The sequence below is a fragment of the Sciurus carolinensis genome, chromosome 1, assembly GCF_902686445.1.
Source record: "Sciurus carolinensis chromosome 1, mSciCar1.2, whole genome shotgun sequence".
Taxonomy (NCBI): domain Eukaryota; kingdom Metazoa; phylum Chordata; class Mammalia; order Rodentia; family Sciuridae; genus Sciurus; species Sciurus carolinensis.
The window spans coordinates 206,848,996-206,873,113 of NC_062213.1; the positions used below are offsets into that span (position 1 = coordinate 206,848,996).

General features: G+C 62.2%; 1 protein-coding gene across 6 annotated transcripts in view; it reads right to left on the reverse strand.

Annotated features, from left to right (window-relative positions):
• Window positions 1-2,675: 2,675 nt before the first annotated feature.
• Window positions 2,676-24,118, reverse strand: part of Tp73 (tumor protein p73) — a 54,841-nt gene continuing 33,398 nt past the window's right edge. For 5 of the 6 annotated variants that reach the window (XM_047523238.1, XM_047523232.1, XM_047523234.1 and 2 more), the window contains 10 exons: window positions 12,375-12,561; window positions 11,894-12,009; window positions 10,365-10,474; window positions 9,870-10,012; window positions 9,456-9,544; window positions 8,700-8,824; window positions 8,147-8,295; window positions 7,358-7,496; window positions 6,928-7,021; window positions 2,676-5,804 (listed from right to left, as the gene is read on the reverse strand). In XM_047523238.1, the coding sequence (XP_047379194.1) occupies window positions 5,472-5,804; window positions 6,928-7,021; window positions 7,358-7,496; window positions 8,147-8,295; window positions 8,700-8,824; window positions 9,456-9,544; window positions 9,870-10,012; window positions 10,365-10,474; window positions 11,894-12,009; window positions 12,375-12,561 (1,485 nt within the window). In that variant the 3' untranslated portion in view covers window positions 2,676-5,471. The remainder of the gene's footprint in view (window positions 5,805-6,927; window positions 7,022-7,357; window positions 7,497-8,146; window positions 8,296-8,699; window positions 8,825-9,455; window positions 9,545-9,869; window positions 10,013-10,364; window positions 10,475-11,893; window positions 12,010-12,374; window positions 12,562-24,118) is intronic. The other variant, XR_007104745.1, reaches the window with a different exon arrangement.

Here is a 24,118-nt window from a genome sequence, read left to right on the forward strand (position 1 = left end):
CAGACTCCTCATGGAGTTCCCAGGTACAACAGGTGTCCTCCTCAGACTCCTCATGGAGTTCCCAGGTGTACAACAGGTGGCCTCTTCAGACTCCTCATGGAGTTCCCAGGTACAACAGGTGGCCTCTTCAGACTCCTCATGGAGTTCCCAGATATTCAACAGGTGGCTTCTTCCAGACTCCTGGGTCTGGCAAGTGTTGCGCATTCTGAGTGAGACACCTTCCTCTGACTGTTGGTCCTGGGAACAGACTGGGTGCCAGAAGGCAGAGCAGGAGTCCCGGGGCGGGGGGTGGGGGTGTCAGAGGGGGTGGGCAGACCTCCCTGGGGCCAGGTCCCCTTATTAAAGCCCCCCCAGGGCTGACCCCAGAAGTCTGGAACCGCCTCACGTCCCCCAAGAGGAGCAACCTCAGGCTCCCAGGTGCTTGGTTCACCCTGGACCTGTGCGCAGGAGCCTCTGCTAAGGAAGGAGCCTCCTAAGTCTCCAGAGAGCAGTTCCTCGGGGCCACGTCTGTGGAGGCCACACCAGCAGTCTGGGGCCCTGGCAGTGATGGCCTGTGGGCAAGACCAGCCCTGGTGCCAGCCCAAGCCCTGCTGACCCCGGCCTGTTCTACTTCCACCTGTGACTGAGAGAGTCGTGGAACCTCCCCACGACGTGGTTGCTGGAAACAAGCAGGGAGGCGTTTGGAAATGGTGTTTCCCTGCTGGTGGAACCGGGCTGTCACATGACCTCAGGCCCAGGCCCGAGCCTCTCTGGCTGGTTTTCACGGTAGGCCTGGAGACCTGCTGCTCGGCTCTCCGGAAGAGCGCGGGCCGGGCACCGGATGGCGTGAACCAGGGGCCACCTGTGCTTGCGCTCCTGGGCTGAGCGGAGCAGAGGGCTGGCCCAGCACCTGGGAAGCAGCCTTTTTGGGGCGATTACAGCAGTGAGCAGTTTCCCTGAAGAGTGTGGGATTTGGTGCACAACACGTGGCATGGCTCCAGGTCACACGGAACGTTCTCAGCCTGAAGTTATCCATCACTCGCCATTCCTGCTTGAAAATGGGCTCCCTTCTGACGTCAGTGGAAATGGACCGGAGCCCACCTGCGCGGGCACGGGAGTCATTTCCGGAACGGGTCTTCTCTTCCTTCTTGCAGTCTCACAGTGGAAGCACTCCTAGAGGGACAGGGCCTTACCCAGGGCAGCTCTGCTTAGAGTCCAGCTCATCTTTTTAAACTACACGTCAGACCCATCTGAGATGTTTCTGTGCATTTGAAATTGATGGCCTTTCTCGCCCCGTGTGTGTGGTTTGGGACGAGGTGTCCCCAGAGCTCCTGTGCTACCGCAGGAGCCTGCAGAGGTGAGGCGCGTGGGCTGTGAGGCCTGAGGCCTGATCAGTCCATCACTCGGAGGGATGATTGGCTGGTAACTGGGGCAGGTGGGGCCTGGCCGGAGAAGGAGGGCCCCTGGGCTGCCCTGAAGGGTGGTCTTCCCTGAGCCCCTCCCCTCTCCCCGTTTCCTGGCGCCTTGAGCAGAGCAGAGCTCCGCCACGCCCTTCCCCCTGGTGTCCTGCCTCGCCCCAGAGGGCAGTGCAGTCCGCCCGCCTGGGACTGAGCCTGGAATCCGTGAGCCCCGTGAGAGCTCTGTGGGCCTCTCCCCACCTCGCCTCGGGCCAGTCTCCTCCGACTCTGCTTCCGTCCAGTTTCTAAAAGACTCAGTCTCCCTCGAGGCTGAACAGATCTCTACAGCCTCATTTCTGCTGAGGTGACAGGTTCCTGACACCTTATTCACAATTCTGAGATTGAGAAATCAGAACCAGGAGACCCAAGTGAAGCCCAGGTGCCCGAAAGCCTGCCCGGAGCTCCCCGGGCTCTGTCCTTTGGCCCCTAGTTCTGCGTGCACGTGCCCCACCAAAGTGGGCATCTGCGATGTGCCTGAGGCCGGGGACCCGGCAGGGACGAGGGGTCAGGGGCCTGCACTTGGGGCCTGAGGTGGCCAGGCCCCTGGGAGGCTGCTGCCTTGCTCACAGGACCTCCCCTGAAGTGAGAGCAGGGGACCCCCCCGCCCCAGGCCCATCAGACAGGGGAGCCCAGAGAGACGGCCGTGCTGCCCGGCCAGCGGGGACTTGCACACTTCCTGCCTGTGCCCGGTCTCTCTGGGTTTGCTGCTGCGTGACAGGGACAGTGAGCACCTGGCGATGATTCCTCTGGAGCCCGGGAGAGGGTGGAGTCTTGAGAGCCAGTCCTCTGAACACGTGCTTTATTATGTTACAAACAGAAGCTCCCGCCAAAACGCAGCTAAAAAATAGCACATTTTCCCAAGATTGCATCTCCGACAACAGGCCACGCTGGAGAGCGTCTGCTAAGACTGCTGTAGGACGTGCGGTCTCCAGGACGCGCTGGCCTTTGCTCCAGCCCCGCTCCGTGCCAGATCCCTGCACGTGGCCCTGGCTCCAATGGTGCACACTGAGCACAGTGACCGCTCCCGAAGCCCGGGCCTGGCACTGACCTCTGGACGTGCCACGGCCATCAGAGACTACCTACGGGGGTGGGGAGGTGGTGCCATGGAATGACGCCGTCCAGCGGAGTCAATTTGGCGCGCGAGACAAACGGGCAGCAAGAGTCTTGAATTTGAAGCAGTTTATTGATGATTCGGGAACCCGGAACCCCGGCGCTCGAGGAGAGGCGGCTTATATTCCCTCCAGGAGGCGAAGGGAAGGGCCATCGCTAGTTATGCCAAGATCAGGCGCGGAGCTAGCTGCCCAATCGCAGTAAAGGTCAAACAGGCACGAGCAGGAGCTCTCGGGAACACTTGTGCACGCGTTGTGTGCGTGGAATCACTTGAATACGGCCAATGATACAGCACTTGGGTGTGTCTATGTTAACCGACCTCCTCACCGCCGAGTGATCAAAACAACTTCCGACTGGTTGCCAGGCGCCATCTTGGCGTAGTCCGCATGGCATAGCCCCCAACAGTGGAAGATGTGCCATGTTTCCTGAGACCACACAGCCCAGGCTGGGGCGGCGACATGAGGGGCCTTCCCGCCACTCCACCCCTTGCCCGGCAGAGGCTTCCAGAGACACCCGCTGTGCCTCCCAGGCTGCCGCCCGGTGCTGCTGGGAGAACCTTAGGCCTCGAAGGTTTGTTTCCTCCTGATTCTCGCGTTTTACTGACCAAGGCGTTCAGCCTCACGAGGAAGCCGGTTCTTGGCCACAAGCACCCCTCCCAGCGTGGTAGAGCTTCGGGCAGTTCACCCGTGGTCTCCCCTCTCCCAAGGCTTCCTCCATTGAGCGCCAGGGGACTGCAGATCAACAGACAGGCGTCGCGGCCGGCGCTGGAGACGGCTCCTCTGGCAGGTTCTGCAAACGCCCATCCTTCTGTGGATGTGACAGGGTCCAGCGACAGCCACCTCGTGGGCCCCTCCAGGCCCTGAGCCACCCGCCCAGGAGCACAGCCGCTCCTGGAACGGGGCTGAACAGGGACGGTGCCTGGGAGGCGCACCCACGTGGGTCTCTGGCACTTCAGCGTTGCTGAGATGGCTAAGCACCCAGGAGTCAGGAGCGACCTGCGTGGCTCCTGAGCTGCTACAGGGCAGAGCCAGTATCCTGACCTGAGGCAGGGGACAAGCCTGCATGGCCTCAGTATCCTCATCTGTGCGATGACAAGCAAAGTCACACCTGCAGGTGAGCCAGCCTCAGCCAGGTCACACCCGACACCAGGAAGCCTGCGCCATGCTGGGGCTGGGGAGGTGAGCACTTCCAGGGAGCCCCCAGACCCCAGTGGCACCTGGCACAGTTGACACCTGCCCCACAGTCGGATGGAGCTTGCTGGAGGCCCTGGTGGTGGTGCTTCTGGCCACTCCCACCCTATGAACACCCAGGCATCTGTCCTTGAAGGTTCCGGGAAGTGTCTGGTGGCGTGTGGCAGCCCTGCCTGTCGGCACACACTCGTGCTGGGGGCAGTAGACAGGTGGCCTCTATTTTGCACCCTTCTAGGACCAAGTCCTGGCCTGGAGCTGGTCCTACCAGGGCAGTGTCTGACCTTCCTCTGACATGGGGGCTTCACCGTCTCTGCTAACTGACATTAGAGGAGAGCCAGGCCTGAAGGAAGGAATGCTGGCAGAGGGCCAGTCACTGGCCCAAGGCCATGAGTGCTGCAGGTAGAGCAGAAGGCTGGCTTTGTCACACACGTCAGGCTCCTGCCCGGGCTCCACCCCTGCCCTGACTGTAGGAGCTCTGGCTACGGAGGCTCAGGAGGGTCCTTGCAGGTGGAAGGGCCCCAACAGGCGGGCCCCTGCAGACGTCTCCCCGAAGCCTGCTGAGTCTGTAGAGGCTCCATCAAGGCCTGGCCCCCCTGCCCCTGCCTCAGTGCCATCCCCCGAGGACAGGAAACTGCCACCAGCAGAGAACTGGCCTCAGCCCAGAGGGTGGACCTGTGACACCCGCAGAAGTAACCACAGAGGACAGAGAAGGACGTTCCTACCTGCCGACTCAGTTTGCCCCCTCCACAGCTGTCCATCCTGGGACAAGTGACAGCCCACCTTGGTTCCTCCCTGGGCTTTCTTAGCCTGGCTTGTTGGCAACATGTGGGAAAGCCAGGACGTGCCAGGTTGAGCTGGAGGGAATGCCAAGGACAAAACTCAAATAAACAAACACAAACACGAAGCTGACCCACCGCGTACAAAAGAGTGTCATTTTATCAAACATTGACAACCTCCCGTAGTTCGAGCAGGGGAAAAGCTGCAGGACCACATGACTGGCTGGTAGTCCGTAGTCCGACAGGCCGTCCCTCTCCGTCACCGAGAGGCGACTGCAGCCAGCGTGCTTGCAGGGGCACCTACTGGAGGCAGAACCAGAAGCTTCCTGGCCTCTGAGGAGGGGCCATGCCCCCCTCCCTGTCCAGCCAGCTCCAATGCCAGCCAGCTCCGCTTTGGGCAGGAAAGACACGGTCACTGCAGAGTGTGCTAGGGGCAGAGCGATCCTCGGGTCCTGCAGAGGAGGATGCCACCTCGGGTGCCACAGTTCCACCTCAACCTGCCAACAAACGAGCAGCCGTCGCCTGCTGCTCACTCTACCCAGAACGAAGAGACGCCGGAAAATACTTCTTGGCAGAACATCAGCAGAGAAGTTCTTGCTCAGTCAGGGGAGCACAGAGTCCCCAAGGACCATGGGGCATGGAGAACAGACGCCGGTGTCCTTCTACCTGCCAGGGCAGCCCCTGCGTTGGCACCTGGCCCATGCCCAGCCTGGCAAGCACGTGGGTAGGCGCGCCCAGAGTCTCCACAGGCGATTCAGGCTGCAGTGGGCATCTCCTACGGCCAGAGAAGGCCAGTGATGTCCCCCTGGAAGTGGCGCATGGTGGGAGGCCCTTGCCTTTTCTCTGGACACAGGCCAAAGGTCCTGCCACTGAGGCAGAGCGTGACCGCCACAGGCGCTCAAGAGGCGGTTCTCAGCGGCCCTCGGGAGGCCAGCCTCAGTGGCCTCAGGAGGCCAGCCTCAGTGGCCCTCGCCCTCCGTGAACTCCTCCTTGATGGGCTGCTTGCGGGACCTGCAGTCCGGCAGGTCGAAGCCAAAGTCCGCCCACTCGTCGGGGCCGGCCACACCCGGGCCACCGCGGTTGGGGATGGTGATGGTGTGGCGCACGCGGAAGTGCACGGCCTCCATGACTCGCTGCCGCTGCAGCTCCCCAGAGCCGCCAATGGCGATGGCAGCAGCGTTGCTGCTGGAGCGCAGTAGCTGCTGGCCACAGTCATGGCCCTGCTTCAAGTCCTGCAGGCCCCTCCAGATGGTCATGCGGTACTGGTCGGGGATCTTCAGGGCCCCCAGGTCCTGCAAGAGTGGCGCCCACCAGGGGCAGGGGAAACAGCTTCAGGACCACATGCCCGGCTGGTGGCCCGCCGTCCTCCGCCCCAGGGACACCCCACCCCCCAGGTAGCACCTGCCCTAGAGCCCCACCCTCTGGGACCAGCCAGACCACGTCTTGGCGGGACGGCCGAGAAGTGCCGTGATGGACAGTGCGTGGAGGCTCTCCTGGGGCCATGGCCAGCAGGGCCCTGACCACGGTCGGGGCAGACATGGGGCCTGGGAAGATGACCTGCCTCCCAGCCTCCGGGCACCCCGGGTGCTATTAGCTGGCCGCTGATCCCAGTTCAGTCCTGAGCTTCCGCCACCCTGCACACCATGCCCGGCTCACAGTGCTGGTGAGGCCCAGGTGACACGGGCCCTCTGAGCTGGCCAGGAGGGTGTGGGGATAGCATGGGGGGTGGACACGACCATACCACCCTCAGTGAGTCGTCAGCTGTGGCCCCAGCTCCCTCTGACAAACCTGTGTCTCTGGCCTGGGGCCCTGGGCCAGGGACAAAAGCCAGCCTCCGACCCTGGCTGAGCCAGCTGGTTGAGGAGCAGGGATGGCAGAGGGTCCTGAGGTACAGAGCGGGAGCCCCGTGGGCTGACTGCCGTGTCCCGTGGACAGCTGTGGCCAGGCTGTCAGGGCAATCCTAAGCCACTACACACAAGTCTGGCTCCGGTCCACCAGTGTCCTTACTGAAACCAGGGACGGATGGCCGCCTGGGGTCCTCCAGGCCCCTGACTCTGAACCCACAACATTTGGTTGCCATATGCAGGATGCGCTGCTGGCTTCGGGTCTGACGCTTGCCTTCTCTGAGCCTTAGTGTGCATGGTCCTGAACTAGACCAACCCCCGCTGACTCCTGCATTGCTACTTCAGGCCTTGGAAACAGCCCAGCCCCTAAAATCAAAGGCAGCCTGACTTCTGGGCACCGGAGGATGCGGACCAGCTCCCAGAGGCCCGGGTGCAGGTCAGCTCAGCCTCAGCTGCTCACGGCAGCTGGCCTGACTTCAGGACGGCAGCGAGTGCTCTGCCCCACCCCCACTGGAAAGGCAGAGTCCCCAGGCCTGGAAGGCAGTCCTCTGGGGAGGGCGGCGGGCCTTACCTCGATCGTTAGGTTCTGCAGGTGGTACATGTTCTGTAGCCCCTGGGAAGTGAAGTACTCGATGCAGTTCGGGCACCCCAATCCTGTTAGGAAGCTGCAGGGCCAGAGGCAGACGCAGGGCAGCGTGAGCTTCAGGGGACGCGGCTGTGTGCTCACATCTCACGGGGGAGGCCTGGCCAGGGTGGGAACGGGCCTCCTACACAGCACAGCTCAGCCGACAGGTGCCCATGGCCCCAGACAAAGCCGTGACTCCCTTGGGACGTGCCCAACCCCGGGGCATCAGCGAGGAGCCCTGCCTCCCGGGTCCCTTCCTTCTAAGGGCCATTTGCGGTTAATCTGAGGGTTAACATGGCAGGGGCAGCAGCTCGCAGAGGCCACTCCCTGCCAACAAGGTGGCAGCACAAGCCCGGGTCTGGTGGACACTGCCTACCTGACGAGGCTGGGGTCAGCGTGGTAGGGTGGTGGCGGGGTGCAGTGTGATCCCGAGACCATGGGCTGGGAGCTGTGGCCCCCGTTCATCTCCCCGTTGGCCGGCATGGTGTGGCCGTGGCTGTTGAGCACCCCAGGGCCTGGGTAGGAGGGCAGGTGGGGCTCAGTGTCCTGGAGCAGGCAGGCCCAGGGGGCTCCCAAGGCAGAGTCAAGCCTGGCAGTGTGACGCTCAGTGACCATGGCCACGGAGGCCTAAGCCAGGACCGAGCCTGGCTCCTGTCCCCAGGAGGTAGGGACCGAGGTGGCTGGGTACAGTTGCTTGGTTCCTGAGAGGGCAGAGGGATGGCGGCTGGCCTGTGAGCGTCTCAGGGGCGGCACCCCTTGGGGGCACCCGCAGCTTTGGACACATGGCTGGCTGTGCCCACGAGGACCTTGGGGACAGGTCCAACCTCCTCCCTGCTGAGCTCCCTGCAGTGCTGGCCTCCCTATCAGCATTCAGCCCTCAAAACAAGTGAGGCGGGTACTTCTAATGCCACTTCCCTCGTGGAAACCGAGGCTCTGCGGGGCTAGAACAGTCCCAGCTCCCTCGGCCGCCGGGAGGTGGTGAAGGGCTGGAGCCCAGCCTCAGTCTCTGCCCACGCTGGGGCCTGCGATGGCAAGTGGACCCTGCCCCGGCCAGAGCGCTGAGCCATCGCTCTCCCACCCGTGTGAGCTTGGCCGGGGTGACTCAGGCAGACCCAGCCTTGGGTCTCCCCAACGCCCCTGGGCCTCCACTGACTGAGGGACTCACCTATGGGCCCCAGATTGGACCCGGCCGCTGAGCTGTGCGGGGGCGGCTGGCCCACCAGCTGGTTGACCGAGGGCAGCTTGCTGACTCCGCCGTGCACCTTGTTCATGGGGGAGAGGACAGGCCCGTAGGAGGGAGGCTGCAGGGGGCTCCTGCTTGGAAAGCAACACACTACATTTGGAGGGGGCCAGGCGGCTTCGCCCCCAGGCACAGCCACCAGCGCCTCTGTGCACAGGCAGAGGGGACCCTGACCCGGGCCTCGAGAGCGGCTCCCTCCTCACACGCTCCTGTCCCCCGCTGCATGCGGGCCCGGCCTAGCCTGTTCCCGGCTCTGCAGCAGGACGCGGCTGGGGCTGCCACCAGTGTCCCCCCAACTGCCCCTCCCTGCTCGCCACTCAGCAAACAAGGCCCCTTGGAGGGAGAGGCACCATGAGGGCGGTGACCCAGGACCCCAGGGAGGCCACAGGATGGCCCGAGCTGAGCCCTGAGCTGCCCAGGCCCCACTGCCCTCCCCAGTGGCCAGAGCCGCTTCCGGGCCAGGCGGGAGCCCACTCACGGCCGCTGCAGGAGCTGCTGCTGCTGCTGCCGGTACGAGTCCACCAGGGGCTGTGGCACCAGCTCCATCAGCTCCAGACTCTCCTTCACCCGCATCAGGATCTCGAAGTTCTCCCGGCCGCGCACCTGAGAGAGAGGCAGGCTCTGCCGTGTCGCCGCAGCCAGGCAGGGCCCCCCGGCCCTGGTGGCCGCAGCGGCCTGGGGAGGACTCTGCCGGGGCCGCGGCCCTCCTTCCTCAGGGCCCCCTGGCCTTTCCTCTCCCCTGCAGCAGCTCTGACCAGTGACTGTGACCTGATGGGCAGGCCAGGCACCTGCCCGCGGCCACTCCTTCCTGCTCAGGGGACGGCGGGGGTTTCATCGAACACTCAGCACGCCATCGTGGAAGAGGGACGCCATCAAGGCTCACGGTGGCTCTGTTCATCAGCTGAGTGACCCCAAGCTGGCTGGCCTAGACACATGAGCCATACGCCACCTGCCAGAGTTTAGGATCATGGGATTCCTGCAGAATTCCCACTGGGTGGGATGGCACACCAGGACCTTCCCGGCCCAGCGACTGACCTGGCGGCCCTCCTTGCTCACCGTGCCGTGGGCTGGCTCCCCGGGAGCCTCCCATCCTCTGTGGCCCTGCGTTCTATGGAGCCGCATCTAAGGTGTGGGGGCTGCCCCTGGTGGCCTCTCGGACACCCCGGCCTGGGCTCCCTGGGCACAGGGCCAGGCACGTCTCGCCCTCTGCTGCCCTGCGGCCAGTGCCACTCACATGCATGTAGTACAGGTCCTCGTCCCCGTGCCGCCTCTTCTTCACGCTGCTGCCCAGGGTGGGGATGGCAGGGGGACTCTGCTTGAATGCTACAGGGAGGCAGGGAGGGCCAGGTGAGCCGGGCCACAGGTGGAGGGCAAAGGGCGGAGGCCCAGGCGTTGGGACACCCCACTCCCATCAGGCTGACCTTCCCATGGACGCAGCACATGAACAGGGTGAACCTGGCCAGAGGCCACACCAGACAGAGCCGAGCCTAGGGTGCCAGGTGGGCCCTGGACCTCTGAGGTGCCCTGGCCAGGGGCTCAGGGGCCAGGGAGGCCTCCAGGCCCAGGACCACTCAGGGCCTGGATCTGTCCCTCGGATGTGCTGGCAGGCCCCCCAAGCTCGAGTGGAGCAGTGTGGCTGCCCACTCACCCCGCTTGCCGGCGGCCACACTCTTCGTGGCGCTCTCGTTGAGGGCCTGCTGCTCACGGTAGTGGTCCTCATCAGCTTTGCGGTCGCGGCCAGGACAGGCACAGATGCGTCCCTCAAAGGACCGGCGGCCCAACACCTGTCCACTGTCAGGAGGGCACAGCAGAGCCAGGAGCTTCAGGAACCCAGCCCCACCCTGCCTCTCCCACCCCTGCGGACCCCGCAGCCCTGTCCTTCTGGGCCGAGAGCCCAGGCAGGGCAGCCAGCGCGTTCCCACTGGAAGGAACCGCACATCAATGTGCGGAGCTCCCAAGGCCCGGCTCCTGCCCTGAGGCCAGGGGAGGTCCTTCCCTCCCAGCAGCCTGACCTGCAGACCCCTCCTCCCAGCTCACTGCCGGGCCTCGGCACTGCCCGGCCAGCCTTGCCATCCGGCTCATGCCAGCCCCTGCGGTGCCGCTGAGCCCTGCTCCACCTCCACCACATCACTGGCAGACTCACTCCCGGGTCTCCAGGGTGATGATGATGAGGATGGGCCGCCGGTTCATGCCCCCCACACAGCTGCTGTTGCACATGAAGTTGTACAGGATGGTGGTGAACTCCGTCCCCACCTGTGCACAGGGAGGCAGGGAGGGCACGCGTCACCCTCCATCCACCCACACGGCCTTTCATCTACCCACCCATCCTTCCATCCACCCACACATCTGTCCATCCACCTACCTGTCTACCCATCCATCCACCCACCCATCTACCCATCCACGCATCCATCCATCCATCCAGAACACTGAGCACCAAGTGCTGTGCTGGCTCAGTGTTCGGAGAGGGCTCAGGCCTGGTCTCTTCTCAGGAAGCACAGGGTCTGTGTTCCCTTTGCCTGGCCATCTCTCGGCACGGGCTGAGGTCAAGCCCTGAGGGTGTGGGAGTGGCTGTGTGCACAGGCCTTTGTGGTACACATGTGTGTTGCATGCTGTGGACGCATCTGCAGAGGTGTGAGGTTCTGTTAAGGGTGAGGGGACCAGGGCCATCTGGGTGGACACCCGCAGAGTACCTCTATTTCTTGAGGAGTTTGGGGCAGACCCAAGACATGCACCCAGGATTTGACAAGTGGGCACCCTAGGACCACACACTGGGCAGTTTCCGTGAACTTCTTGGGTCGGGACACAAAACCAGTCTTGGTTTGGGAAGAACTCAGCCTTTCTCAGAACTGCTGGCACATGGCAGCCACCAGGGGGCGAGAGAGCCCCACTTCCTGGTGGAAGTGGGACGGGGAGGGAGGAGGGAACGCAGCAGCCTGGTCACACCCTGGGGGGCTCTCTCACTGAGGACCACAGGGGGAGGGGGGCAGCCTGAGGGCTGGTCTCAGACCCAGGTCCGGGGATGGGGCCTGGCAATCACCTGCCCTCCCTGGGAAGCCTTCTATCCTGACGTCCATCCCACCATCACCCCTCCAGTTCCCCCCATTCCTCTGCTTCCCCCACCCCACCCTTTCCCAGCAACTGAACCCCACTTCAGACCCAGAATGGTGTCCCCACCCCCAGGACCTTCTGCTTCTTTCAGGTTAAAGGTCAGGCCCCTACCTCAGCCTCTCCTCCTACACCACCTGCCCCTGGTCCCGCCATCAGGCCTTAGGGCCACTTCCAGCCCCAGCCTAGAACTCAGCACCCCACCAGTGCTTGCGGGTTTGGTTCTCTCTGGGCCGACACAGTCGAAGTTGCCTGGGAACTCCCGCTGCACTCGGCTGGTGTCCAGCCCAGGCCCAGACAACGCTGGGACCAACGGGCAGGAGGAGGAGACTCCGGGAGGGCGGGGCCGAGGGCTCACAGCCGATAGAGCTGGGGACTCTGGTGCCCAGAGACCTCCCATCAGACCTGGCCTGGAGCGTCAGTGTGCACAGTAGGTGGTCAGGAACCAGTGCCAGGTGCCAGGCAGGGAAGGGCCTTGTGACACAACTGGACTCAGTGGGGAGCCCCTTAGCCCTGAAGCCAGCCAGGGCCTCCACCCCAGGGGACCCCACCTGGCCCCTGGCCTACCTGCGGGGGTTCGTAGGGCACCACGACACTCTGCCTGCCGGTGACAGGGTCGTCCACATACTGCGAGAGGTTGTTGCCCTCCACGCGGATGAGGTGGCTGGCCGGGGCAGACTGTCCTGCCGGGAGGGCACACCACTTCAGAGAGGGCCCCGTGCTGGTCTGCCACTCCTGTGCCAGGTGCCTTCTGGCCTGGCCCCCTGGGCCTCCCGGGCAGGACTCAGGCCTGTGCGTGGCTCAGAAGCTCTGCTCCTCAGCAAGCCTAGCCAGCACGCTGGAGGGTACCCCATGGGGCTCCTCAGACCCTTCCCAGACCACCTGCTCCTGCCCCGGGCCTTGGGCCTGCAGCCCCAGCCAGAGCTGGGGAAATGGCCGGGGGCGGCTGCCTCCACTCCTCCAGCCCCCACTCCCTGGTCCCTGCCTCTCTCCGCATCCAGGCCGCTGGCCATGGTGCTGCAGGGGTCTGGGCGCCAGTGGGACTCACCCTCGTTAAAATCCCTGCCAAGCTCGTGGTTGGGGCAGCGCTTCACGATGTCGGTCACGTGCTCTGCCTTCTTGTAGACGGGCATGGCCCGGACGGCAGTGCCCGGGGGTGGTGGCGTGGACACCTTGATCTGGATGGGGCACGTCTTGGCAATTTGGCAGTAGAGCTTCTTCAACAGCGGGGAGTACTGCAGGGGAGGGGGACAGGTTGAGGCCGGGAGCCCAGCTCCATGCCTTGTCAGGCCGTGTCCCCTCCCTGGAGTGCCGTCCCCCCACTCTGGTGAGGAGGGCCACCCATGTGCATCCCCCTTGGCTGGATTCCCCAGTCCTTCCCGCACAGCATGGAGATGGGCATCTTGGCAGGGGCTGTTCCGCCATGCTACTTGACAAGGTCCGAGCACGGGGAGGGCTTGGCGAGGCCCCCATTCCAGGAAACTGCCACTGTCAGCTCTCCTAGGAGCTGGGTGTTTTCTTGTAATTATCACACTTTTAACTATACAACTGCTAATCATATTCCCTGATTGCGTGATAAGAATTTAGCCTCAGTGAGTCTGCGGAGCTTGGGGGAGGGTGAGGAATGCTTAAAAAATGCACCAACATCACACATGATAAGTTGAGGTACAGAGTGTGAGGCGGTCTTCAGAAACTACAGTTACAGGAGTCGCTTGCTCCTAGGATGACCACACCTGCCCAGTTAATGCTTTACCAGTAAAATAGCCTGACAAACAGAACAGGAGACTCGATGTCCCCACAGAGCAAGGACCACCCTACTTAGCTTACAAGCCCGGGGCACATTTTTGGTATCCACCTAGAGGGAAACAAGCAAACAAGGATAAGGACCCACCTCCCACAGAGCCACCTCTTCCCTATACCAGAGTGTCCAATGAAAATGGTGAATGAATAATTAATATTAATGGTAATTGGACAAATGTCCAATATTTGTCCTTCTTTCAAAGGCTTGGACTTCAAGGGCCACCCTGGAAATGTAGGACCTAAGAACAAAAAAACAGCATATGCAAACAACTAGAAAAATATTATCTGAAGATCACATGCCCTCACTGCATGCTAACTGGTTATGAGTAGTTTACGCTGACTTAGGTCTCACATGTGTATTACAATAGGTAGAGGATAAACCAGTGACATAAAGAATATTAGGATAAAAATTAAGACTCACACTGATTGTTTGGCAGTAAAAAACCTTAGTTTTAACTGAGCTTGTTTAGGTAACAGAGTAGACCTTTAAGGGGAAATAAAAAATGTAATAATATGAGCTAAAGATTAAGTGCATGTTTTGCTTAGCAGTTCAGTAAAATTAGCTTAAAACAAAATAGAGTCATTATGCTAACAACAGGTGTGACACCAGAGGACAAGCAAAGGCCAGTAAAGAGGATGAAAAGAGGAAAACACCTTTCACTGTGATGTGCTCATGTGAGTGACTTTAAGTGAATATAGAAAGGTGGCCTTAATGTACCCGCTCTGTGTTGGACACCCACTGGAGAGTGTGGTTAAGGACAGATCTTGGGGTGATTTCTCTATAACTTGTATCTTGTTTAATCCTGCTTTACTTAATACTCTTATACTTAATACTCTTATAAAAGAAGAGCTGAAATAGATCTGAGCAGCACTTGCTTCAAGTTGCTTCAGGGGTTTGAGTCCTTCCTCTCCCCATCCTTCGGGGACCCTGAAAGCTGCTGGGGCTGCTCCTGGCTGCATATGTTCCCTGGGGACCACCGGGTGACTTAGACCTGGATGGCACTGGTGGGAAGGCAGGCACCCTTCTATTTGCTTTATGAAGGCAGACGATGATGACCAGAGAAGCAAGGAGGAGCTGCGGGGGTCGGGGAGGGATGGGGCGGGGGCTTCATGCCTGAGTCTCGCACGCGCCTGGCTCTCCCAGTATCAACCTTAGGCTCCTGCGGCAGAGGTTGGAAGAGGGGTCTGCGGTGCTAAGTCTTTGTTCAAAGCCCAGAGGGCAGTGTTTATGGCATTTGCACGGAGAAAACAAACTATCAGCAGGGGCTGTGTGCCCGAGGCACTGGAGCTCGGATGGAGAACTCCCGGAGCACTGGAGGCCGCGCTGCCCAGGGACCCTGGCACCCTCTCTGGTTGGAGTTGTCACGTTGGGCAGAGCTTGGTCTGTGCCACTACAGGGCTCCTCTAAGAGACCGCAGAGTGCCAGTCTTCCCAGCCTAGAACCTGAGGAGATAAGATGTCCCTCCAGGGCTGAGCCGGATGCCGTGCCAGGGAGGATGGGCTACTCCTTTCACCACCCATGGAGGCCGCAGCATCTATGTCCTATCCCAAGTTGCCCACCTGGCAGGCCAGCCCTGCTAAGGCCCCCAAGGGTATCCACTGATTTCCAGGCTGACTGACCCCCACTTCCGGATCCTGGAACCACTCAAGACTCCACATACCCTCTAACCCCCAGGACAGCAGGAATGGCACCAGTCTTGGGTTCAGAGGCCCATTTCTTCCCCCATCCCAAACCCTCTGCACCCTAACCAGCCCAAATGACTTGGAACCATGAGTTACACCAGCCACGAGTACCCCCAAAACACCTCATCACACTCCACTGTGGTACAGCTGGGGAAACCGAGGTAGACCGGTATTTGCTGGCGGGACTAGGAAGGAGTAGGTGGAACCCACATATCCAGGGCCTTTCCTTTGCTGAGGAAGAGGGGCCTCAGACTCTTGCAGACATAAGGTCCCCTGACAGTGGGCTGGCAGGCCCTGCGTGTACCCTTCGCCAGGCAAGCCAAGCACAGGAAAAGGGAGGGAGGGAGAGGAGGGTAAGACCGAGGTTGCTCGCAACCCTCCTCAGCAAGGTACCACGGGCAGAGGCTGCACGCCCTCAGTCCTGCTTTAAGTGCAGGAACAGCTTGCCACCCATGGCCCTGCAGGTGTGGCAAGGCCAGGTGTAGCAAGGCAGAAAGTCCCCTGGCAAGGCAAGTGGATTTCAGCCCCACTCGGCACCAGCTGGCACTCAGGGCAGGCCCTGGCTGTGCTGGGGAGAGCAGCCTCCGGTTGCCTTGGGGTCAGTCTTGCTTCCCAGGAGAGGTCACTGACATGTGAGGTCCCCACCATTAAACATGCTCCCCCTTCACTCCCAAAGCATCCCTTTAAAGGGAAAGCTGGCCACCCTGCCCCAGGACACGTGGGCCCTACCCAAGCTTGATCCTCTGAGACTTGGACCCAGGGTGATTCAGACAGGGCCCATCCAGGCTCCGAGAGGCCTGTGCAGGACTCTGGTTCCTTGGACAAAGGTCCCGCCTCAAGCAGGGACCCTGCCGCATGATCTCCATCTGTGCTGATTGGAGGCAGAGTAGGGGCAGGATCCTTGTGGTGCCAGTGCCCTGGTCAGGTAAGAGGGACACACGTTGACGGTGGAGGAGAGGCTATCGGGCTTCTCTGAGGCCCAAGGCGGTCTGCAGGGTGAGCTGCCCACTGCTGAGCACGAGTGGGGTGCCTGCTATGTGCACAGTGCATGCCCCAGCGTGCAGGCCTTGGGAGGAGGAGGGAGGTAGCCCCTGGCCCTCACCAGCAATGGGGAGCAGGAGATGTGCAGCTAGCACTCAGTAAATGCACACCGACTCGATTCTCCCTGTGGCCCCTTCCTGGGAGAGGGATGTGTCGTGACGCAATGTTCTCAGAGTATATAGGACCCCCAGCCCAGCAGGGACCCTCCCCAGTCCTCCACCTGCTCACGGGTGAGGCTTCAGAACAGTCCCAATGCAGATGAAGGCACTGTTGGCCTCGTGCAGGGGACACTCAGTGAGTACCACAGAGAGGCTCCGAGAGGCCGACGGAGGGCCTTCCTGGTGGAGGAGGCCCCAGAGAAGGGCACAGGCTCTGAGCATAGCTAGTGGCACAGCGCCTAGCCCGGGTCTGGAGAGCCATCCATTCCGCAAGCATCTGGTCCTGCTGTGTGCCAGGCCTGGGCTCCCCTAGGAAACGGGGCTGCTGGCTGGGGGTGGGACACAGGCCTCCTGGGCGGTGGGGCACAGGTCAAAGTGACCAGTCACCGCAGAAGGAGAACAGCCCCGAAGTCTGACCACTTAAGGCCGGGTGCTGGCTCTGGCATTGGCAGCCTGGTTGCCTTGAATCCTGGACAGACTTCTCTGCCACCTAGGAACACCCTGGGTGGCACGGCAGCCGTCGCTGGGCCTAACACTGCCACGATTGTTCGCAGTAGGGGCTGGAGGGTTACTGGCTACACTCCTGTAAGCCTGCACAGCTTCCTGGGATGGAGGTGGTGGGTGGGAGGGGCTGGGCCAAATGGATCCCGCCCAGGGGCTCCAGACCTGGGCTCCCCTGCAGTACCTCTCCAGGGCTGACCATCGGAGTCTCCATCCTCCCAACCCATGACTTGAGATGGAGTCAGTAGGCCCACCAAGGCCGTGGGCCAAGATAGGCTGGGAGCGAGGCCGGGCGAGGTGTGACAGGGCCCTGCAGCCGCATTCCTGGGCGGCCCCGACACGCCCGGAGGTGGGGGGGCGCCCGGGCTCGGGCCGTGTTCCGACACGGATGGCCCAGCTCGCGAAGCAGCAGAGCTGCGGGCAGGGGCGCGAGCGGCCCCGCGGCTCCTGACAGCCGTCAATCTGAACAGCACGCTGGCCTCACAAACCCCTTTCCGACCCGCGGTCCTTCCCCTGGGGTCCGGCCCCAGTCCCACCGGCGGGGTCCTCGGGAGCGCGGTCTGCAGCCCCAGCCGCGCGCCTCTGCCTGCGCAGAGGTATCTGAGTCCCGGCGCCCCTGCAAGCCCAGGCCGGGTGGGCCCGCGGGCCGCTTTGGAAGCCGTCGGAGGGGCGTCCCGGATCGGCTAGAACAAGGCGGTGCAGCCCCCACAGACCCGGTGGAGCCCCAGGGAGTCACAGGAAACCGAGGGACACGTGGCCAGGGCAGCGGGTCCGGACCCAGCGCGCGGTACGCCCCGCCCCGGGGAGGAGCTCCGGCGCCGGGAGCTGTCCCTGGTACCCGCGGCGGCGGCCCGAGCGGGGCTCTCTCTGGCGTGCCCCGTGGCATCTGATGGACAGGTTCCGACCCCATCCAGCTCGGGGGTAGGTCGAGGCTCCAGGGCACTGCCCTAGGTCGTGGCCCCTAGCCGGCCTGCCCCCACCCGCTACCCCAACACGGTGATCACGTGGTCTTTGGCGCACTCACAGCTGCCAGCCCCACACCACAGGCTAGACCCAGAGTTGCCCACCGTGGCCCTCCTGGGTAGCCTCGGGAGGGATGCCCCTGGCTTGCCCTCGCCTGGGAGCATCAGGTGGAGACGCGTGGCTAGGGGAGGGAAGGACCCCTGGAGTGGAGTACCCCTGCTTTGTGCTCAGGGTGGAGTCTGAGGACAGTGTGCTGCAGAGGCCCTGGGTGGAGGCCCTGCCATAGGAGGTCGTGGAGAGGCTTCCTCTCTGCCTCCCCTGCCCCTGCTGCCTCTCCTTCCTTAGAACCGCTAGATGGATGTGTTTCAACAGATTCTGAGCTGATAAAATCTTATTTATCTTCAACTGTTGACACGGAGCCGCCCGGACTTGCCTGCTCGGATGCGTGTGCTCGACTGGCTTGAAGGAAATGGTTTGCCCAAACACCGATGCGCCTGTCCCTCCCAACACCCCTCCTCTTTTCCTCTCCTCCCCCACCCCACTCCAAGATGGACCCGGCCTGGCTGGGAGCCCTGGGCCTGGCAGGGCTGGTGTGGGGGCGGCGGGTGAGAGGGCAGGTGGGGGGCGGGCAGGCGCGGGGCTGTTAATTTCCTCGCACCCGCTCCCGGCAGCTGGGTGCCCGGCATGGGCAGGTTTAGGCAGGAGGACAGTGGAGAGGTGATAATAACTTGTCTGTCATTTTCCCAGGACATGTACCATCTTGCAAACCGCAAATACCGTTAACCAGCTTGGGTGAATCTGTTACAACAGATTCTGGAAGATGGGGCCTACGGTGGGGGTTTTATTTTTTTAAATGATTTTTTTACAGCCCACTTTTATCTACTTTCCGTGTGCATGTGTTCAGAGCCACATCTTTCTCCTGTCTTGGACCCCTTTGAGGATCGCCCTCCCAAGGCCACCGGCCCTCTCCGTCTCCCGAGGGCAGCCAGGGGGCTGAACCACAGAACGCCGCTTGAAGTCTGCTGGGCTCAGACCACTCCCCTGGAGTGAGGAGCCCTTTCTGTCCAGGTGACACCAGCCCTGCTTTGTCCCCGTGGGCACCTCCCGGTCTCCTCTGTGGCTCCACCTCTTGTTCACGCACGTCTGCATCCAGCAGAGAGCAACTGGGAGCATGGCTGGCGGCCACCAACGAAGGTCAGGGAGCCCCGGCAGGGCAGGAGAGCTGGCCCTGCCCTGGGCAGCCGTCATCCTGGGGGGCACATGTGCTGAGCCCACATCCTGGTTCAGAACACCCTGGAGTCGCTCTCAGGTGGACGTGCTGGGAACACTCGCAGCTGGGGCTCCAGGGAGGGCACAGGCCACACCCTGCCCAGCAAAGGGCACGATGGAAGGGACTGCTGAGCTGCTGGCCGGGGCGAATGGGGGATAGCCAGGAGGCAGGCATAGGCAGCCCTGATGGCCGTCCAATGGGCTCGTGTGGCTGGGGCAAGAAAGGCCCCTGGGCAGGGATGGGCCTGGGGCGAGCGGGAATGCCCCTTAGGATCTGGGCAGCCTGCCCCACCCTGACCTGGTGACAGGTCCCAGACAGCCTGCAGGAGCCACATGGAGGACCCCTGTGGCTGGGAGACCTTGAGTGCTCCTGTGGAGGCTGGGAGCCATGGGTGCTATAGCAGGGCTCGGGCCTGCCCCGCCCCTCATGCCGGGCACGGCTGCCGAGGCAGATGTGGCTTCTGTCCTGAGTGAGCATGAGCAGGGAGGGGTGCAGGCAGGTGCTGAGTGAGGGCAGGCTTGGTGCTTTGTCCCTTGTGCATGTGGGCAGCTGCTCAGGACACGAGGCCCATGCCAGACGCTTGACCAAAGGCACACCAGGACCAGCCCAGAGGACAGCAGAGGTCTGTGATCTGGGGAGAGCCAGGGGACAGTGCTGCCCCTCCACGGGATCCAGGTTCCACTCTCACCCTCACGTCCTCCAGCTGGTTGTAGCAACCAGAGTTTTGCTGCCCAAAGCCGCCAGCTAAGGCACGGGGATCAGCACCGAGGCCAGGGCTGTGTGACCTTACACTGTTGCGAAACACTTCTCTGGTCCTCATCCCTAACTCCCCAGCCGCTCTGAAGTGGTGGGGTCCTCTTGAATGATAATGGACTGCCTGATCACTGGTGGCCACTAGGTAGCTGCATGGGGGCTGGTCAAAGAAAGATTGGGGAAGAGTCAAAACGCTGGGGCCTGCAGCCCCACCCCAATCCAGGAGGGAGGAGGGTGAAGGTTGTGCTTCAGCCAGTCGTGCCTGCATAGCGCAGACTCCACAAGACCCCCAAAGGGCAGGGTTTAGACCGCTTCCCGTGTCACTCCTTGAGGTCCGGGGGCGGTGCCCAAGCAGGGCAGGGAAGCTACGCACCCTTCCCCACACCTGAGCTAGGCATCTCTTCACCTGCATCCTTTGCGACAAACCAGGACGGGCCACCACCGTGCTTCCCTGAGTCCTGTGAGCCACTTGAGCAGGCGCTTGAACCTGAGGCCCAGGGGCGACAGCTGTGCTTGTGGCGGGTGGCTGAAGTGGTGGCAGCCCTGGGGACTGAGCCCTTGCCCTGCTGCCACCCAAGGATGGCCTCCTGGCTGGCGGGGAAGGGTGTACCGCAGCTCTTGGAGCCCTAGAAGTCCTAGAAGCTGAGTTTGGTTCCTTTCTCCGTTGTAAGATCTCCAAGCCACCCCCCCGGCCCCTGGTGACCGCCAGGTTTGATGGGTCCTAGGAACTGAGATTAGGTCCCACAAGCCTGGCCTCAGACGCCTGAGTTCCATGTAATGTAGACAGGGGACAAAGCAGGACGTGGCTGCCGGGTGTGACACACGCTCTGGGCTGCCTTACAGCCTGAGGGGCGAGGGGCTGGCAGGTGGGGGCCGGCCCGCCCTGGTCCTGCTGCAGAGGGCGTCTCCCTTAACATCTGTGGTGGGGCTCCCAGGCGGCTGGTCAGCAGGGACCGCTGGGCTCTGCTTTGCTACAGTCCTTGCCACAGAGGGCGTGTCAGGATCTGCTGGGATCATCCCACAGGTGCCCATGAGGACCACCACCCTTGCTCTGCCTCCACCTGGTCTTACTCTAAGAGACCCTGGATGGAGCGGGTAGCAGGGCAGTGTCCTGAGGACATACACAGGCTGTCCAAAGGCCATGCTCCACCTGTCTCCCCAGCTGGGTCCACCCTCAGGCAACCCTCCCCACCCACTTGGTTCCTGATGTGGCCAGCAGAGAGCCCATCCCATCTGTCTGGCCAGCTGGAGGAGGCCACCTGCAGTGGGGAGTCCCGGGCTGGCCCATCCTCAGACCACAGCACTGCCCGGCACAGGCCCAGCAGGGAGATTGGCCAACAGTCTGCTCTGCTCACCACGGGGAGGAACATGCTACTTGCACCCCCACCCTGGCCTGGGACTTGGACGAGACAGGGGCTGCCATAGCCTTCTGAGCTGGCCTGGTCTGGCCGACTGGACGCGGAAGGGTGCCCTGAGGTCAGCAGATGCCTTTTTCTCACAGGAAAATCCAGGGGCCTCCAGCTGCCGCCATTCTGGACAGTGGTCTTGGTCTGATGTAGGGGCATGGGTGGTCAGCTCCTTCCCTCAGGGCACCGTGGCCTCCTGGGATGGCCCTGGGTCTGGAATTGGCACCAGCTAGAGACAGCCGGAGACCAGGAGGGCAGGAGGCAGACTGGGCACACACGTGCCTGTTTCCATCGTTAGGGCCACAGCTGGTTGAAATCGAAGTCTTCACCGAACCTCTTACGTACTGAGTGTAGCCCTCGGGGAAGGAGCGGCTGGCACTGGACTCTGATCCCAAAGCCAGGTCTCAAGGTGGAGGTGGCCTCCATGTCAGCACCGCCTCCTTCACCCTCCCCAAGACCCAAGGGGCTCCGTCGGGACCCACCCTGCACAGGACCTGGGATGAAGGGGGTGGCGGGGCCACGGCGGCACAGCTAGGGCGGGCAAGCCGCATGACCCTGGGCGTTAGGCCTGAGGGGATTCCTCAAGGAGCCGCTCACCTTGGCCTTCACCCAGAGCGCTGGCAACTTCTCAAGGGCTCCCCTGCCTCGGAGGCAGCGCCCTGCCCTCAGCTTCCTCAACACCAGCCTCCGCCGGGGAGGTGGTGTCCTCATTCGGCCACGCCGCAGTCCCTGCCACTGTCTCCTTGGGAAAGGGACAGAATGTCCTCCCCCAGGGCGGGCAGGGCCAGCGACCAGGGCCAGTGGACTCTGGTGTCGCCCATCCACACAGCTTGAGCGTAGCTTCCCAGTGCGACTTGACGGGATCCCAAAGCGACTTCCCCCACAGCCCTGTCTTGACCCAGAAGGGGCAGGAGCACAGCAGCCTGGAGAGACCCCAGCCCTCGCTCACCTTCCCGAGCCCCACGGTCCAGGCCCGGGCCGGCAGGCCCCAGCCCGTGGGACAGCACTGGGAGAGGTCAGGAGGGACCGTCTGCAGGCCCAGCTGGTCTGACTCCTCACCCTGGAGGCTGGTCAACCCCAGAGTATCCCAATTATAAAGATTCTAGAGGACTTTGCATTTGCTGATTAAAACAAAGTGCATCTCAGGCTTATAGTAGGCCTCTTCCTCTGCAGTAAGAGGAGCTCCTGGGGGCACAGTCTACGCTCCCCAGGGCCAAGCGGGGGACCCCTGAGGGGCCAGAACCTCTGTCCTGTTGGTCACAGAGGTCTTGCACGTCCCAGACTCTCCCCCACGGAGCTGCAGCCGAGGTGGGACTGCAGGAGAGGACGGCGGTCTGGGTGTGCCCAGGGAGGCTCTCGAGGTCAGGCTGCGGGGCCCAGCTGACCTGTCCTGGCCTGCCCTTTGGGAGCCTGAGTTCTTCCTCCATGAGGCAGGAGAGAAGCGCCTGCTTCCCCAGGCCATGGGACCAGGGCGTAGTGGCCCTGCAGTGGCACGGTCAGCACTGAGTCAGAACCCAGATCCACACAGTGACCACAGCTTTGGAAACGAGGCTTTGAGAATGGACCGTTCTTCACTAAAGTGGGTCCTGGTCCTCCACAGCCCCAAGCCCACGGGACAGAAGCCTATCTTCCAAGGGACCCTGCTTCCTGGCCCTTACAAGAGTCCTGGTGTAGTGAGGTGGGGCCCCTCCGGCTGGAGAGCACTCTCAGCTCCCAGGACCAGGCTGCTGGTGTCCAGGCTGCGGCCAGGCCAAGTCCTCCAAGCTGGACTTCTCTGTCCTCACTCACGGCCTTCAAGGCAAGTTCTGTGACCTTTAGGGCCCAGGGTTCCTCTGGCTGCCAGAGAGAGAATAGATGACCCCTCCTCAGGCCAGGAGACGGGGCACTGACCCTGGCTAGCGCCGGCTGCCGGGTGCTTCGGCGTGGGCAGAGCCCTGCTGCACAATAGGAGCAATCGCTGGGATCTCCCTAAGTGCTCTTGTTTCCCCCAATAATCCACATTTCATCTCTACAATAAACACTGTTAGGACTCTTCCCTTGGCTTTAAACACACATAATTGCTCCTGGTGCCAGTAAAAGTATTAATTCCACTTATGCATTCCATAAACTTTTAGGATAACGCAATTGATACCACAGTCGTGTTGGGACACCTCTGCTATTCTTCTCTGGCTTGCAAACCTCCGAGGGGCTGGAAAGTTTTCTCTGAATCCATTAGTGTTGACTCAGCCTCGTTCTCCCCAGGAATCCCTCCTAGGGCTTTGTGCTTCCCACCCGCCTTCCACAAGCTCCCCCAGGCGGGGGTCTGGATGGTGGGGGCTCTCATGCCACACGGATCTGCTCGCCCCCCATCCTCCAACCCTGACCACACACACACACACACACACACACACACACACACACACAGAGTCTGAGGGCGGCTGGGGTTATCCAGGGCCACGTCCAGGCCACTGGTCCTCAGAGTGCTCCCACCTGCGCACTCCCTCCTGTGCATGCCTTCCATACCAGCCTCCTGCAGCTGCCTCTAACGCTGTAGCTGCCCCCAGGTGCCCACAGATGCCTTGTGGGGCCAGGGTGTCCACCCACATGGGCCTTCTTGACAGAGTCCATCCCTAAACCTCCCAAACACCAAGGACAGACACCTGCCTGGCAAGGCGGAGCTGGGCGGGAAGGGTTGAGCTCACTGGACGGCTTTCCGACACCCATCCTGTCGGGCTGCTCTGATGGGTGGCGGACAGCATGCCTGTTCTTCCTGTGCTCAGGTGACCCCTGGGGCCAGCTGTCCACAACACTGTCAACTAATGGGGGCATTCCTAGAATAGGAGTGGACACAGGGCCCACTGCCCATGTCCCGACCCCCACCATGTCCAGCAAGGTCATGAAACTGGGACAAGAGGGACCGCTCTCCTCATCCTCGGCCCAGCCCCACCTGTCCACCTGTCCACTGAGCATCAGTGCCCACTGGGCACCAGGCCCTGGCTCACAACTGTGGCCTTTCCCAGTGTCTCTCTCCCCGAATCCCAAACGGGTCCTGAGATGGAACAAGCATTGACCAGGACAGCGCAGAAAACCCTGCTGGTGCCCGGGCACCAGGCCTGCTCTAAGAAGCCTGATGAACCTGCTCACTTGTCCCTTCTCTGGCAGGAGACAGGGTAGCAGAGAGGTGAAGCAGCAGAAGGTCAGAAGCAGACCTGGGAGGGGACCTGGACAGCGGCAGGTA